The sequence below is a fragment of the Pagrus pagrus genome (assembly GCF_965226575.1).
Source record: "Pagrus pagrus genome assembly, chromosome: 3".
Taxonomy (NCBI): Eukaryota; Metazoa; Chordata; class Actinopteri; order Spariformes; family Sparidae; genus Pagrus; species Pagrus pagrus.
The window spans coordinates 6,762,567-6,776,617 of record NC_140187.1 but is presented as its reverse complement, the minus strand read 5'-3'; the positions used below and the strand labels follow the sequence as shown (position 1 = coordinate 6,776,617).

The 14,051-nt window shown below is 38.1% G+C and overlaps 3 protein-coding genes across 3 annotated transcripts; 1 reads left to right on the top strand and 2 right to left on the bottom strand.

The window, feature by feature from the left end:
• Window positions 1-951: 951 nt before the first annotated feature.
• On the bottom strand, window positions 952-2,313 carry LOC311253693 (transcription factor HES-4-like). The gene is made up of 2 exons (XM_084347720.1): window positions 2,155-2,313; window positions 952-2,041 (listed from the first exon to the last, which is right to left on the bottom strand). The coding sequence occupies exons 1-2, from the start codon at window positions 2,275-2,277 to the stop codon at window positions 1,709-1,711; spliced, it is 456 nt and encodes a 151-aa protein (XP_084203846.1). The 5' UTR covers window positions 2,278-2,313; the 3' UTR covers window positions 952-1,708.
• A 4,984-nt stretch (window positions 2,314-7,297) lies between these two features.
• On the top strand, window positions 7,298-8,508 carry LOC311254649 (transcription factor HES-5-like; the record flags this gene model as incomplete). The annotated part of the gene is made up of 2 exons (XM_084348525.1): window positions 7,298-7,420; window positions 7,534-8,508. The coding sequence occupies 2 exons, from the start codon at window positions 7,298-7,300 to the stop codon at window positions 7,960-7,962; spliced, it is 552 nt and encodes a 183-aa protein (XP_084204651.1). The 3' UTR covers window positions 7,963-8,508.
• Window positions 8,509-10,054: 1,546 nt separating this feature from the next.
• LOC311254484 (uncharacterized protein) lies at window positions 10,055-11,186 on the bottom strand. Its single transcript, XM_084348267.1, has 2 exons — window positions 11,079-11,186; window positions 10,055-10,962 (listed from the first exon to the last, which is right to left on the bottom strand). The coding sequence occupies exons 1-2, from the start codon at window positions 11,132-11,134 to the stop codon at window positions 10,728-10,730; spliced, it is 291 nt and encodes a 96-aa protein (XP_084204393.1). The 5' UTR covers window positions 11,135-11,186; the 3' UTR covers window positions 10,055-10,727.
• Window positions 11,187-14,051: the final 2,865 nt, after the last annotated feature.

Here is a 14,051-nt window from a genome sequence, read left to right as displayed (position 1 = left end):
TTCTTTTTCAACAATTATATTAATGATTTAAAATAAAACATGACAAGCACTAAAATCCAGATTAAAAAAACCTACCTACATGACTTAATTTTTTTAATGCTAGTTGAGATACAAAAGTTTCCAAAAATATTAAATGTCAGTCTGAATTCTGGGGGGAAAATTTAATAAATGATGCACAACACATGAAGAATATTTCCATTCTATTATGAAAAGGTGCAGCAGTGATGACATCTTGAAGCATCACTGACGGGTTGAAACAAGCTGGTACAGTTCATGTAGATGTGAGATACTGTGGCACAGTGTGGAATAAGATGTTTTGAAGCTACTGAAAGGATCAAAAAGAAAAACTGTCTTCAAAGGCGTCAATTGTGTTGACAGCTCCATTAGATAATGCATTCATGTACTGTTTTTCTTTGTGTTAAAGGGCATGTACACAAACTAACCACTAGATGGTGCTGTCCAGCCATAACAGAAATATGAATTGTTCTCATTGAAAGCTTCTACAGAAGACTACAGACCACTTAGGGCTGGAAAATGATTGTACAAACATAATTGAAATATAATTGAATTCGTAATATGGCTGAGTGCAATATCCAGATTGTAGAACCTGTAACATTGTAAAATGTATTGAAGATTTACTGAAGTTTCTCCAGAGTTAAGAAAACATTTGCCTGGTACAGACCCCAAGAAACATCCCATCATCATGATATATATTCTTTTTCATTGAAAATGAAAACCGTGATGCAAAAATGACCACTCCCATTAATAATGAATCATTTTGCAATCAAAATATCTGTCAAAATAATTGCAATATGATTTTATAACCATATGGTGGAGACCTAGATGGAGACAATATAGCATAGCAGCCATGCAAATTAATATAATCCAGTACAGTACCCTGTAAATAATGTAAATGTAATTGCATTCAGAATGAAACGACTCAGCTCAAAATTCAGTTAATGTTTTTTATTCAAAAAGGGAATAAATTGGCCTCATAATTGAGGCACTAGTGGTGATGATCCATCACAGTGAATTCTTGTAGTCCAAGACAGTGTACTCAAGTAGAGTAAAGTGAACAACTTCAGTGTCTTTACAAAAGGCAGGGAATTGTTTAGCACAACCTAAACAAGGTGAATCATCTCTCTTACACTGAGAGAAAATAACGTTCAAATATTGATTTGTACTGTTGACACAACAAAACATGTTGATGATAGAACAGAAGACTTCAAGACCCAACATGGGTCACTAATCTTTTACAAAGTAAAACGCTAATCAAGTACAACAAAAAGGAAATGATGCTACCAGAACGTAGCTAACATTTGCAAACCCCTGTTACTGAATCAATCTTAATACAGAAAATTAACAGGACTTAAAGCTGGCCAGTATGACCAATTTCTCATTCTATTGATAAATCAATAGCATATACTACCAACACATGAAGTACAGGCAGGTATAATAACAATTGCTGATGCAATCAGATGTTGTTCATGCAACATGCATGACAAGATGTTCTCCTTCTTAACTTGAAAGATATTGTTGCTGTCATTTCCTCAGGAAATGTCATCTTGCACAAACACAAACACACAAAATACAGCCTTCTGTACATACAGAAGAACAAGTCCATCAAATTTCAAAGAATTCAGTCCAGTAATCTTTGACCAATGTGGTCATTTGAGTTTGTGTGGTAGTAACTCCAGTGTGTAGGTGTCTACCACGGCCTCCAGAGGGCGCTGTTGACTGGACTCTTGTCTTTGGTGATGCTGGTCTGGACTGTGGAGCTCAGAGGAGAGAAGTCAGCCTCTGTCAGGTTGTTATCAGAGGAAGACTGCAGCTCGTTGAAGTGGTTCAGCAGTCTTCTCTGCTGTTGATGCTGCTGCTGCAGTCGTCTCAGGACACAAACTGTCATCTCCAGGATGTCTGCTTTCTCCAGCTTGGAGTCTGGCTGCTGTTTGAGGAAGTCTGTACCCAGGAGAGACTTGAGCTGCTCAATGCTGCTGTTGATTCGCTCTCTGCGTAACTTCTCCACCAGAGGCTTTCTGAGCTGCAGAAAGAAGAAGAAAACCATTAATCAACTTATTCTGGAGTCAAGTGTGAGCATGAACAAGGACAACCTGCCATTAACAACATTTAAATGTTGTTGAATCTTGAATTTACCTTGTGGGTCAGAGTGAGATGCTCCTGAGAATTGGTCATTGCTGCAGTGGTTGTAGGTGCCATGGCTGGATCTCTGTGCTGTAGAGGTCTCTGTAGAGAGAATCTGATCTCTGCTGGCTTCATCCCTCCTATTTATAGTCCCACATCTCCATATGAATGTGTGGGTCTTGGTCTGGTTGAAGTTTCTCACAGTCTCAGCCAATCAGAGAGCTTGGTGAGACAAAAGGCATGTGGAGCAGCAGCACGCTGAATTGCTTCAGGGACAATAGTTAGGTCTCAGGGGAACAGGTGGAGGACTGGGGGGGTGATGGACAGAGGCTCACAGAGCTCTGTGTGAATCTGGGAAAGTGGTGACCCTGTAGAGAGAGCAGATCTGCTGCCTGATGCTGGGATCAATGACTTTGACTGAGCACACGCTCTTCATCACATCACACACGTGGGAGAATGACTGGGCGATTGTCCTCAACATCAAAACCGCCGCATTCCTCAGAGGTGGTGATGCATTTATTTAAAAGTTTCAGTCTGTGAGAAGTTGTCTGAAAAATATAGTCGTAGTTAAAATGAGCTCAACCTCAAATATCTACAGCAGTATTGCAGCAGTAATATTTATTTAATATTTGTACACTTTTCTGATAATACTTACTAATATTTCAAGGTTTTCAGTGCAGTACTTTGTAGTAGGGTGTTTTCATAGTGTAGTGCTTTTACTTCAGTAAAGAGTCTGAATAGTTCCTCCACCACTTCACCAGTTGAATCAGCAAAGTCAAACCCATTCAGCTGAAAGTCCTCCAGATGAGACAGATGTGCCTTCTGTCTTTTGACAAGTTGCTCCAGTGAGTAAAGCGTCAGTCAGAGTTTCCCACACTGAATCCTGGAGCTGTGATCTGTGGACCACAAAAGAGGTCTGAATGCTTTATTGGCGAGTGCACGGAGCAAAGGGGCAGAACCTGAAGGCGCGAACCATCTGGAGGGAAAAGGAGGGAAAGTTTGGCACGGGTTACTTATTAATTCTTCAAGGAATACCAAATGACCTTCTTTTATGTTTCCTAAAAAAGTCCAACAAAAATGTCTGTGCTCTTTTTTGTCTGTTAGCCGCGGTGAAAGAAGTATTAAGATCCTCTACTTAAGTAAAAGTACTAATACCCAACTGTGAAAATACTTCACTACAAGTAAAAGTCCTGCGTTCAGAAACTTACCTAAGTTAAAGTATGTAAATTAGCAAAATGTCTGAATAGTATCGATAGTGGAAGTATTTTACTTTTATATCTGATGTTTTTGGATTAATATACTACTGCATTAATGTTCATGTCGTATTTTACTGCTGCAGATGTTTAACGTGTTTATTTACTTCATATGCTGCTGGGTAGTTTAATCTACAGCTATGCCCGTTTCTTTACATTAATTTAATGCAGAATAATGGAAAAAAGTCACTGCCACCTTCTGTTACTTCACAAATGCATACACATTGTTGCCTTGTCTTATTTAAAGCATTACTATACTTACGACTATTGTGATTTGATTTGATTTGATTTGATGTTTTTGTTGTTATTGTGGTTGTTGTCCTGACATGTCCATGGCCAAGTCTCGCTCGTACAAGGGATTTGAATTTAAAGTTTATATGTATTACTGTATTTTAAGTACAGTTTTGATGTACTTATACTTTACTTTTGAATATTTCCATGTCCTGCTATTTACTTTATACTTATAATTTTTTTCAGCAACTGGATTTTAAAAAATGGTTTCAGATAATCAGCCGGTCGATAACCGGACAATCCATAGTGATCAATATATACATTAATAAAAATATATGTATCATTTTCTCTGATTTGTACTTTGAGTTCATTTGATATTGGACTTTTAAAGACTTTCACTTTTACCAAAGTACATTTTAAAACAATATCTTTACTTTTACTTAAGTTTGACTTTTGGGTACTTTTTTTACAACACTGTGAAGAAGTGGGATCATTTCCTCCACCCATAATCAAACACTTCATCTTGGATTTTACTGGACAGGAGGGGTATGACACAGTGTAATCTGAAAAGTAAACAGTAACTAAAGCTGTCAGACAAATGTAGTGGAGTAAAAAGTACAATATTGACCTCTGAGATGTTGAGGAGTAGAAGTATAAAGTTTAATTAAATGGAAAAACTGAGGTAAACGTGCTTAACTACTGTACTTGAGTAAATGTATTTAGTTACATTCCCCCCACTGTCTGTTAGTTAACGTCAGTCAGCTGATTTAGATGTTTTCTTAAACAGAAACAAGAAGTAAAACAAAAGTCTTTGTAACTCTTGTTGTAAGGTCGACATTTCAGTGACAATTTGGCATCCGCCAATGGAAAAAAATAAAAAGGCTCAGATTGAAATGATGACCCGATAAACGAGAGGGGAAATGAAGTTGGCAGAAGTTAGAGAGTCTGGATCAGACACAGACAGACAGAAGAAAGAGGACGAGAATAAAGAGAGACAGAAATCTTCCCTGTGAAGTGTGCCAACTCCCCTCGGAGAGCAGTCAGGTGCTGGTGGGGCTGAGGATGCTAATCGCACTGAACTGTGACTCTGCCTCTCACGGCTTTCCCACACTCAGAGCTCCCACTCAACAATAGACATGTGCCTTGTTAAATGCTAATTCATCCCCACACAAGCAGCTCCCGGCGCTCCCCTGAGGGTACGTTTGTTGTTTAGACAAACTCTCCTCAATTAGGAGACGAGAGCAGGAGAAATAAACAAAAATATTTTGACTAACTAACAACCAGTCAACTGAATGTAATGAACTACATAATTATATGGAGTTTTGAACTATTTACTTTTGGTAACACTTTACTTTTAGTGTTTATAAGCAGTATATAAACTACTTTAATGTAGTTGTAAGCAGATTTATATGATTTTCTTACCTGTTTATTAATGTACAGTATTTGCAACAATACTAATTATCCTATGCAGACCTATTCTATTTTATTATAACTATGTTTTACTATATTATCTGTTTATACCATCTTACCACAGCATCTTTTACTTATGAATGCCCACAGGAAGAGTTATAGTTGTTGACAAGTACATTAAGAAACATTTATATCTGCTATATTCACTATTTATTAAATGGTTATTTATTTCTTAAAATGCTAAATAGGGGGATTCAAGTAAAGTGTAACCATATTTTCTTTATTTAAAGAAAAAAATATACTTTATTTGTTGCAAATGCAACTCAGAGGGCTTCACAACACAGGTGTTACATGCAGAAATGAAATGAATGAGCAGGGAAAGAAAATGAACTGAAAATAAGATGGAATATAAAAACCCAATGAATAAAATACGCTAATAAAAATAAAGTTTAAACCATCGAACCGCAACGAAATAAGAAACAAAACAGTAAAGCTAAGATCAATAAGGGTGAGAATAGAATAAATCAAAACACAACATGAAAAATAAACTCTCTGAATAAAAATATGTTAGTAAAAAATGTTAAAAAGTTAAAACCATCAAATCAGATGTAAAAAAAAATGCTACTATAACTATAACACAACAAAACTAGACATCGTAGTACTCTAAGTTAAATAAAACAGTCAGATTTGATAATTCAGCACAATTGTATTTTAATGATATTTAATGATTTTAATTTTCTTTTAAAAGACAGCTCTGAATTTACATTTTCGTTGAGGGCAATTCTCCAACTTTAAACATTGAGATAAAAATATCTGCTCTAAATATACAAACTGTCACGTTTAGTGAGTAAAAAATGCACTTTAAAATTCAGTAGTAAAGAATTCCCCCCCCCCTCCTCAGACGTCTTTGTCTCGTCCGCCTCTATTGTCCCTCTGGGGCTCTGTGAGTGAGTTTTCCCTGCTTTCCCACACTCGGCCCATTCACCGCCTTCAAGAACAAAAGAAGTGTGTCTGGTTGCACATCACATTAATTATGGAGTCAGTTTACGAGTTTTGTCTCACCACCCCTGAATGGAAATTCCTGTCATCAAGGCTCGTCATTACCAGGCTTTTGTAAACTGTCTATAAGGAATGCAGACATGCTGAGGATTAATGAACATTCAAAAGCTCTTTTTATTTTTATCTCCCTCCTTTACATTCAGATTGTTCCTCTGCATTCCACGCTGGTTATGTTGATGGGAAAGGGAGGCTATTCTTGAATCGATCAGGTGCAATGAGACTATGAGTTTGAAGTTAAAGGGGCATTATGTAGTTTTGAGAAGAAATTCACACTCAGAATTTTAATATTCACAATATTATCATATTTATCTTTTCCATAACTGAATAAACAAGCTGTTGTCCGAGGAAAATAAGGTCCCAGAACACTGTTTGAAGCTAGAGAGGTGGCAGGGTCCGCCACATATAAACGAAGTAAAAACAGTATAAAATTGTGTTGTATATTAATGTCAGTTTGTTTATTTAGTTTATTCAGTCATGAAAATAAAGAGTTTTTCAATAAAGATCCTTCTCTTCTGATTAAAATGTCTTCCCCAAAACTACATATTGCACCTTTAAAGCTTAAATGTCATTGCTGCATGAAACTTCTTTTAAAGGTGCAGTATGTGACTTTTTCAGAAGCAGTTTTGGTTATATAGTCCTAAATTCTTGAATGGTCGGACCTCTGTGATGTTTTTGTTTCCAGGATGGTATTACTTTCTACTACAACTGCAGAGTCAGCAACATTACCAGACCACCTTGTTAAAAAAATTAACCAGGCAAGCAAAAGGAAAACTTTTAATGTATATAAGCTTACACACACAGTGAGGTGGATTAATATACACACAAATATGCATGTTCAGTCTGAGAGAAATTCAAATGTAAGATGCTTTCATCATCAATTTCCCACGTGTGTGATGTGATAATCAGCGTGTGCTCAGTCAAAGTCATTGATCCCAGCGTCAGGCAGCAGATCTGCTCTCTCTACAGGGTCACCACTTTCCCAGATTCACACAGAGCTCTGTGAGTCTCTCTCCATCAACCCCCCCAGTCCTCCACCTGTTCCCCTGAGATTTAACTATTGTCTCCCCGGGCAATAACAGCATTCACGGTGCTGTATCTCCTTTTGTCTCACCGAGCTCTCTGATTGGTTGAGACTGTGAGAAACTAGAGCCAGACCAAGACCCACACATTCATATGGAGATGTGGGACTATAAATAGGAGGGATGAAGCCAGCAGAGATCAGATTCTCTCTACAGAGACCTCTACAGCACAGAGATCCAGCCATGGCACCTACAATCACTGCAGCAACGACCAATTCTCAGGAGCATCTCACTCTGACCCACAAGGTAAATTCAAGATTCAACAACATTTAAATATTGTTAATGACAGGTTGTCTTTGTTCATGCTCACACTTGACTCCAGAATAAGTTGATTAATGACTTTCTTCTTCTTTCTGCAGCTCAGAAAGCCTCTGGTGGAGAAGTTACGCAGAGAGCGAATCAACAGCAGCATTGAGCAGCTCAAGTCTCTCCTGGGTCCAGACTTCCTCAAACAGCAGCCAGACTCCAAGCTGGAGAAAGCAGACATCCTGGAGATGACAGTTTGTGTCCTGAGACGACTGCAGCAGCAGCAGCAGCAGCAGCATCGAGCTGTGGACTCAGCAGCGGTCAATCAGGGCTACTCCAGATGTGTCCAAGAGGTGACACACTTTCTGTCCAGAGAGCCGGTGAAGACACAGTCCCAGAGAAGCCTTCTGCACCACTTCAACAAGCTGCAGCCCTCCTCTAAAAACAACGTGAGAGAGGCTGACTTCTCTCCTCTGAGCTCCACAGTCCAGACCAGCAAAGACAAGAGTCCAGTCAACAGCGCCGTCTGGAGGCCGTGGTAGACACCCAAGAACTCAAAAAGTGAAGCTCAGGAGTGAAATGAGCAATTGTACTTTTATTCTTGGATTTCAACTTCATCCTCTTTCTTGAGGTCGTGTTTGAAGAGTTGCATATGTTACTGCAACCTTTCACTTGTATTACCTTCTGTAGAGGTTCTGTGTTTCTGTGATATTTACAGACAGTTTGGCATTATTCTGTATTTTAAAGGTACTCATCTCTGATTCAGGTTTTACTCTGTGAAGTAAACATTATAATTCCCAATGGGAATACCTTTATATACTTCTTCTCCATTTAGGGGATGCAGTTAATCATGTTGAACATGTTTCAGATTTATATGTGATATTCACACGCTCATTCTTTCTGATCTATCTTCAGATTTCTTATTTGTCTGCATTTTTTAGCAGATTCATTTTGTGTATGAAAAAACGTGCTGCTTTGTAACTCTGTGAGTGACAGCACTCATTCCTTCAGTGAAGGGAAATGTGTCACAATGAATGTATCTCTTCAAGCCAAGTGATGCGCATTAAAACAATCACAAAAACAGGAAACAGTGTGTTTGTGTCATTATTTTGTAAATAACTGAACATTGAGTACAAATTCTAACTTGCATGTTTCAAAATGTGTTTTAAAACAGGTGATATCACGATGAATATGTATAGATAGCTAACAGATGCAGAATACTGAGTATTTATTTATCAGTTTATTTGGCAGGGACAACACGTAGGTATTGTTACATCTAAGTAAATTGCAACCAATGCAATATGTATACAGGACTTCTAGTAGTGGGTTATTTGCAATCCTTGTCCCTGGTACAACACGTAAAAACTAACAATACAATAGACAAAGACAAGCAGCCACTACAGACAGTGATTGTATCAACAGTGACTGAGAACAACAATTAGAAACAATGACTGAAAATAAGAACAGACAAAAAAGTAAGAAAAAAGTCAAACATGTATGCAGTGTAAAACATGTCACGTCCTCACTTAGTCAGGCAGTGATGATGAACATCTGATGGATGTGAAGGTCGACAGTGAAACAGCTGCTTTTTCAACCATCCAGCTCTGAGCTTAGTGTTTACATTACATCTACAGTGTTTGTTAACAATTCAAAATATATTGTTACATAACAGAAAAACCAACATAATGTGTCTCAGTAAAGCGTTGGCCCTTCATGAACCAACAGAGCAGCCTAATTATGTCTTTGTAACTACAGTATATTAGTGTAATGGACACAGCTCCTCTGTTTTGTCTTCTGACACTTGCTGAGATCTGGTGAATGCAAAGATCATAGTCACCACTTAGTGAAGCGTCATTGTCATTTGTACAAGCACCTGGGTTCATTATGTTTCCTTACGTTTGTTCCTTCAGACTGGATGAGATTCAACTTCATTGTTTTACATGAAAAGCTTCTATCACGTTCATCATCTAGTTTTTCTATCACGTTGAGTCAATGTAAATAAATTAAATAACTTAGTTTGATCAGATTAAATTAATGCAGATGTCAGTAGTTAAATATAACATACATTATATATATTTTATATCAAGTATATTAAGTTATAAATTAACTATTTATATTCAAGTGTTATACTTAAAAGTGACCATTTCAAATTGGTTATTCTGTCTCCTGTAATAAATCACACATCTAGTTATTTAATTATAAGCACTGACTCAACATGATTTCATTCAATTTAATTATTATAATTAGATTTTTAGAAAACACTTTAAGGGCAATTATTTTCTTAAGGGTCAAATAATCAGTCATGATTAAATATAGTAATTATGATGAAAAATGACTAAAAACCCCAAATCTTAATGATCTGTACCGAATGTTTTACTTTACTTTACTCTCAACACGCCCTCATACCCAAACGACTGAAGAGGTCAAGTGCCGCTGACTCCTGACACGACATCTACGACCGTTCCCATGAAAAGCCACAACATCTGACCTCTTGGGGAGCACTGAGCTGCTCGCACGTACGACCTCTACAGCTGGTGACGACAGGCTTTTACTTTACTTTCAGTGAAACATGAAGAGTTTTAATGATGTAACTCTCCCACAGTGGATTTAAATAAGATGACATGGAAAAGACTCTTACTGTAAATCTCTTTCGCATTTATTTTTTCTTGACAACTCAAAAAAACATGAAAACAAATCTCGATCCACTTTGGATGAATAAAAATAACAAAGGGTGAATGAAACAAAATAAGCATACATGGCATACACAATCAATCAATCAATAACAAATCCCTTTTCAGAAGAAAGGCTGGTGTTTAAGAATATTACACCTTGAAACAAGGCAGTAAGACACTGTATGCAAACTTAAATCACATAATATTATTATCCTATACAGAATTTAACAGGAAGAATAGGTGCTCTGTTTGGCTTTAAACTTTAAGCAGATTTCACTGCAGTTAATTAAAAAAAATGTTGACACATTTCCTAAATAATTTAAAGTCAGCAACTATTCCCTGCATAGTTAACAGACCAGGTTTATCTCCTGTGGTCTACAACCCTGTAGATAAAATATACATCCCACAAGTAGCAGCATTACATTTTTTAAAAACTTAGCCGCTGACTCTTCTTCTCTGTCAGCGACCTCTTCGAGAACAAATGTTCTTCCTCTGTTGAAGCCAAAAATAAATCACAGAGAGAAGCAGCTGGTTTCACTTAAAATCTGTAGTTCTCAAATCAATAAACTGCAATATTTGGTTTTAAGGCAGTTTCATTGATCCCTTTAAAGTCCATTTCTCCTCCTCGTCCTTCATTAACAGCACAGTGGAGCCAGGTCTTCCTCTGCATCGGGAAACAGGCGTAAAATGTCCCTTGAATATTTGGAGTAGCCGTTGTGTGACAGCAGGGCTTTTCTCAGCGTGAGGAAGGCCTTTGTTTTCTCCAGGAGGTCTGAGACGGGGATCCCGTTCTGCAGGTGCTCTCCAATCAGAGCCTTCAGCTTCTCCACCCCGGTGCAGCATTTCCTCTCCAACATGTGGAGTTTACACCTGAGAGAAAGAAAGAAAATCATGACTGTTATTGATATGCTCATCAGGGATTGAGTGAAATAAAAACTTTTACAGGAATCAAACAATAAGGAACAAGAAATGTGGCTTTGTCTTACCTGAAGAGCTGTTCCTTCACGGTGTCCTGAAGAGCGAGGTCTGAGTAGAGAGACATTTCTTTTTGAGGTTTTCTTCTGGTGCTGGGAGGTTCTGGTGCCGCCAGTGAAGGTTCAGAGGGCTTCTGTGTTGACATCTGCATCTCTGCCCTGCTTTTATGCTCCTCATCCGGCGCTCTCTTTGCCTTTCAGCCAATCAGGAGGCTCAGACCTCGGGACAATGGGCTTAATTTAATGCCTGTCACAGAGAACAGGTGGGATGCTTTATCTGTATGTCATAGATCAGCGGGGTCAGTGGGAAAATGCTTTTCCTGAGGTGGACACGGGAACATTTTCTGTCGACTGTGACACGTAGCAAAGACACAAGACTAGAAATGTGAAATGAAACAAAAAACCTTAATATTACACTTTTCCTGTTAAGTTAAACATTATTGTTTCAGTGGCATCAGCAAATACTCTCATGTGATGAAAATCAGAGGTACAACATGGACAAATATCCTTTTATTGCACTGAAACGTATCTGTATAGTCTTTTCATGAGATGAATGAGCAGTGCACTCTCTTCTTTGTTGTTTTTAATAGCCTCTGCAAATAAAACCTTCCTTTAACCCTGATAAAACTAAAGATATTCTTTAACAAAAAAGGTCCCAGAAGCCGCTAATAATGCTTTAAAGTTTTATTTTCTCAGTTACAGCCCCAACCAGATGGCTCGTCTGTGAAGTGGCTCTCTGCCTGAGAACCGTCCTGAGGCTTTGTGAGAGCAGACACACTTCTATTGTGTGCGCAGCTGAGCAGGCTGCATACAGAAGTGTGGGAAGCCGTGTGTCGCTGCGGCTCCAAGCTCCAGAGAGAGAGGAGGGCGTGTGACCGGGGCACGTTCGGCCTTGTGCAGGGAGCTGTGGGAGCCCAGAGGAGGGACGCTGGGAAACCTGAGACCACCACTCAGACAGACTGCAGATACACAGACAGACAGATGGAGGGGAGATAAGAAGGAAGGTGAACCCACCTGGAGAAAAATGTACAGAAACAACAAGATGTTTATCACAAGTGGTGGAAGAAGTATTTAGATACTTTACTTGATACTTTTAATTATCAAAATAATCCACTACAGGTAATAGTCCTGCATTAAAAATCTTGCTTAGGTAAAAGTATGTAAGTATCATCAGCTAAATTTACCTAAAGTATCACAGGTAAATGTGCTGATGCTGTAAAATCGTCATTGTTTTATTTTTATATCTGATGTTTTTGGATTAATATCACTGCTGCATTAATGTGTTTAGCATTTTACAGCTGTTTAAGATTGAGTTCATTTTGCTACAACTACTTCTGGGTAGTTTGATTTATGGCAGTGCATCATGTGTTTGTAGCGTGGCTGTCATGTGAGAACCACATATCTCTAAAAAGTCAGCTTCATGGTGTCAGAAAAAACAGCCTGTTCTAAGCTTTGTGACGATGCAGTTTCCAGCTTATCCAAAAGGGTTTTTTTTAAATTTAGTCTACTTTTTTCAACCCATTATTGAAGGGACACTTCATCCTTCATTGTACCAGAAAACATTCAAAATCACCAAATTTGGAGTTACATGGTTTTCACTGGAAAGAAAGCTGCAGCTTAAGATGTCAGATCTCAAATGCAGCAGAGTAAAAAGTGCAATATTTGCCTCTTAGATCTGCATTAGAAGTCGCATAAATGGAAACAGTCAAGTAAGGTCAAGTACCTCACATTCATAAATTAGTTAAGTAAACGTTCTTAGTTACACTCTTTATTACGAACAAGGGAACATCTCTCAAGAGTGCATCAAAAGGATGAAGAAAAGGTAAAAAGGGAGATAAAACATGTCTGTCCATCACATTACAAGAACTTTGCAAAGCTTGTAAAATTAATAAACTGACCTCCATAGGTGTCAAAGACATCATCGTCTTTGGCAAAATTTATCAAAGTTCAATCAATCACAGACTTCATTTTTATGGACCTGATTTGAGATTCACCCTTGTGATTGCAGTTCTGTCAGTCAATCAGATGCACGTTTCTGATCTGGTCTTCATAACTTTCTGAGTTGACCCGGATCCCCGAAATGCACCAATTAACCCTTAACGTCTAAGAAAACACACTTATATTTATCATATTTGTAGATGTATGTGTATCCAGTTAGAGGCCTGCAAGCTGCACACAGACTTATGAGTCGAAGCCCCACCCCTCCCTCCACAACACCCCTTTAAAGCTAATGGTAAAAGAGATGGTTAATGAGCTGCTGCTACAGTATGATTGATTACCATGTATTTATGACGTTATAATTATAAGTCTTTGGAGTCTTTCCTTTTGCATTTAGAATAAAATATTAGGATACATGCCTGTGTGTGTGTGTGTGTGTGTGTGTGTGTGTGTGTGTGTGTGTGTGTGTGTGTGTGTGTGTGTGTGTGTGTGTGTGTGTGTGTGTGTGTTAATGGCCGTCAATGCTCTCACACTCTCTTAATCCTTGACTCTTTCACTGATCTCCTTTACTCTCTCTCTCTCTCTCTCTCTCTCTCTCTCTCTCTCTCTCTCTCTCTCTCTCTCTCTGTCTGGTTTGGGCTTTATGTTGATGGTAGTCGGTTAACACACTAATTAACTGGTTAATGCTAATGTTCATTGAACTGAGATGGTTGACTGAAATTAAAAGTAGTAGTTAGTATATTTGTCAAGTCAACTGTGTCTCATTTAATAAATAACTACACTTTTGATTGATTTTACAATGTTTACTACTATGTTTATGTTACTATGGTTATGTAAGTTAGACAGAGCTGATGCTGGAAAGATGTCAAAATCATCCTTCCTGTCTCATTGTATCATTTGATCCTGAACAAGGTGTTGTGGAAAGAGGGGGTGGGTGATCTTATATGATAAGGGCTGTCTGTATTGTTATGAGGTCAGTGCAGCCAGTGAGGTTCAGAGTGAAACTACTAATTGAAATGTATCAAATGGGAGCGAAAATACAGCATT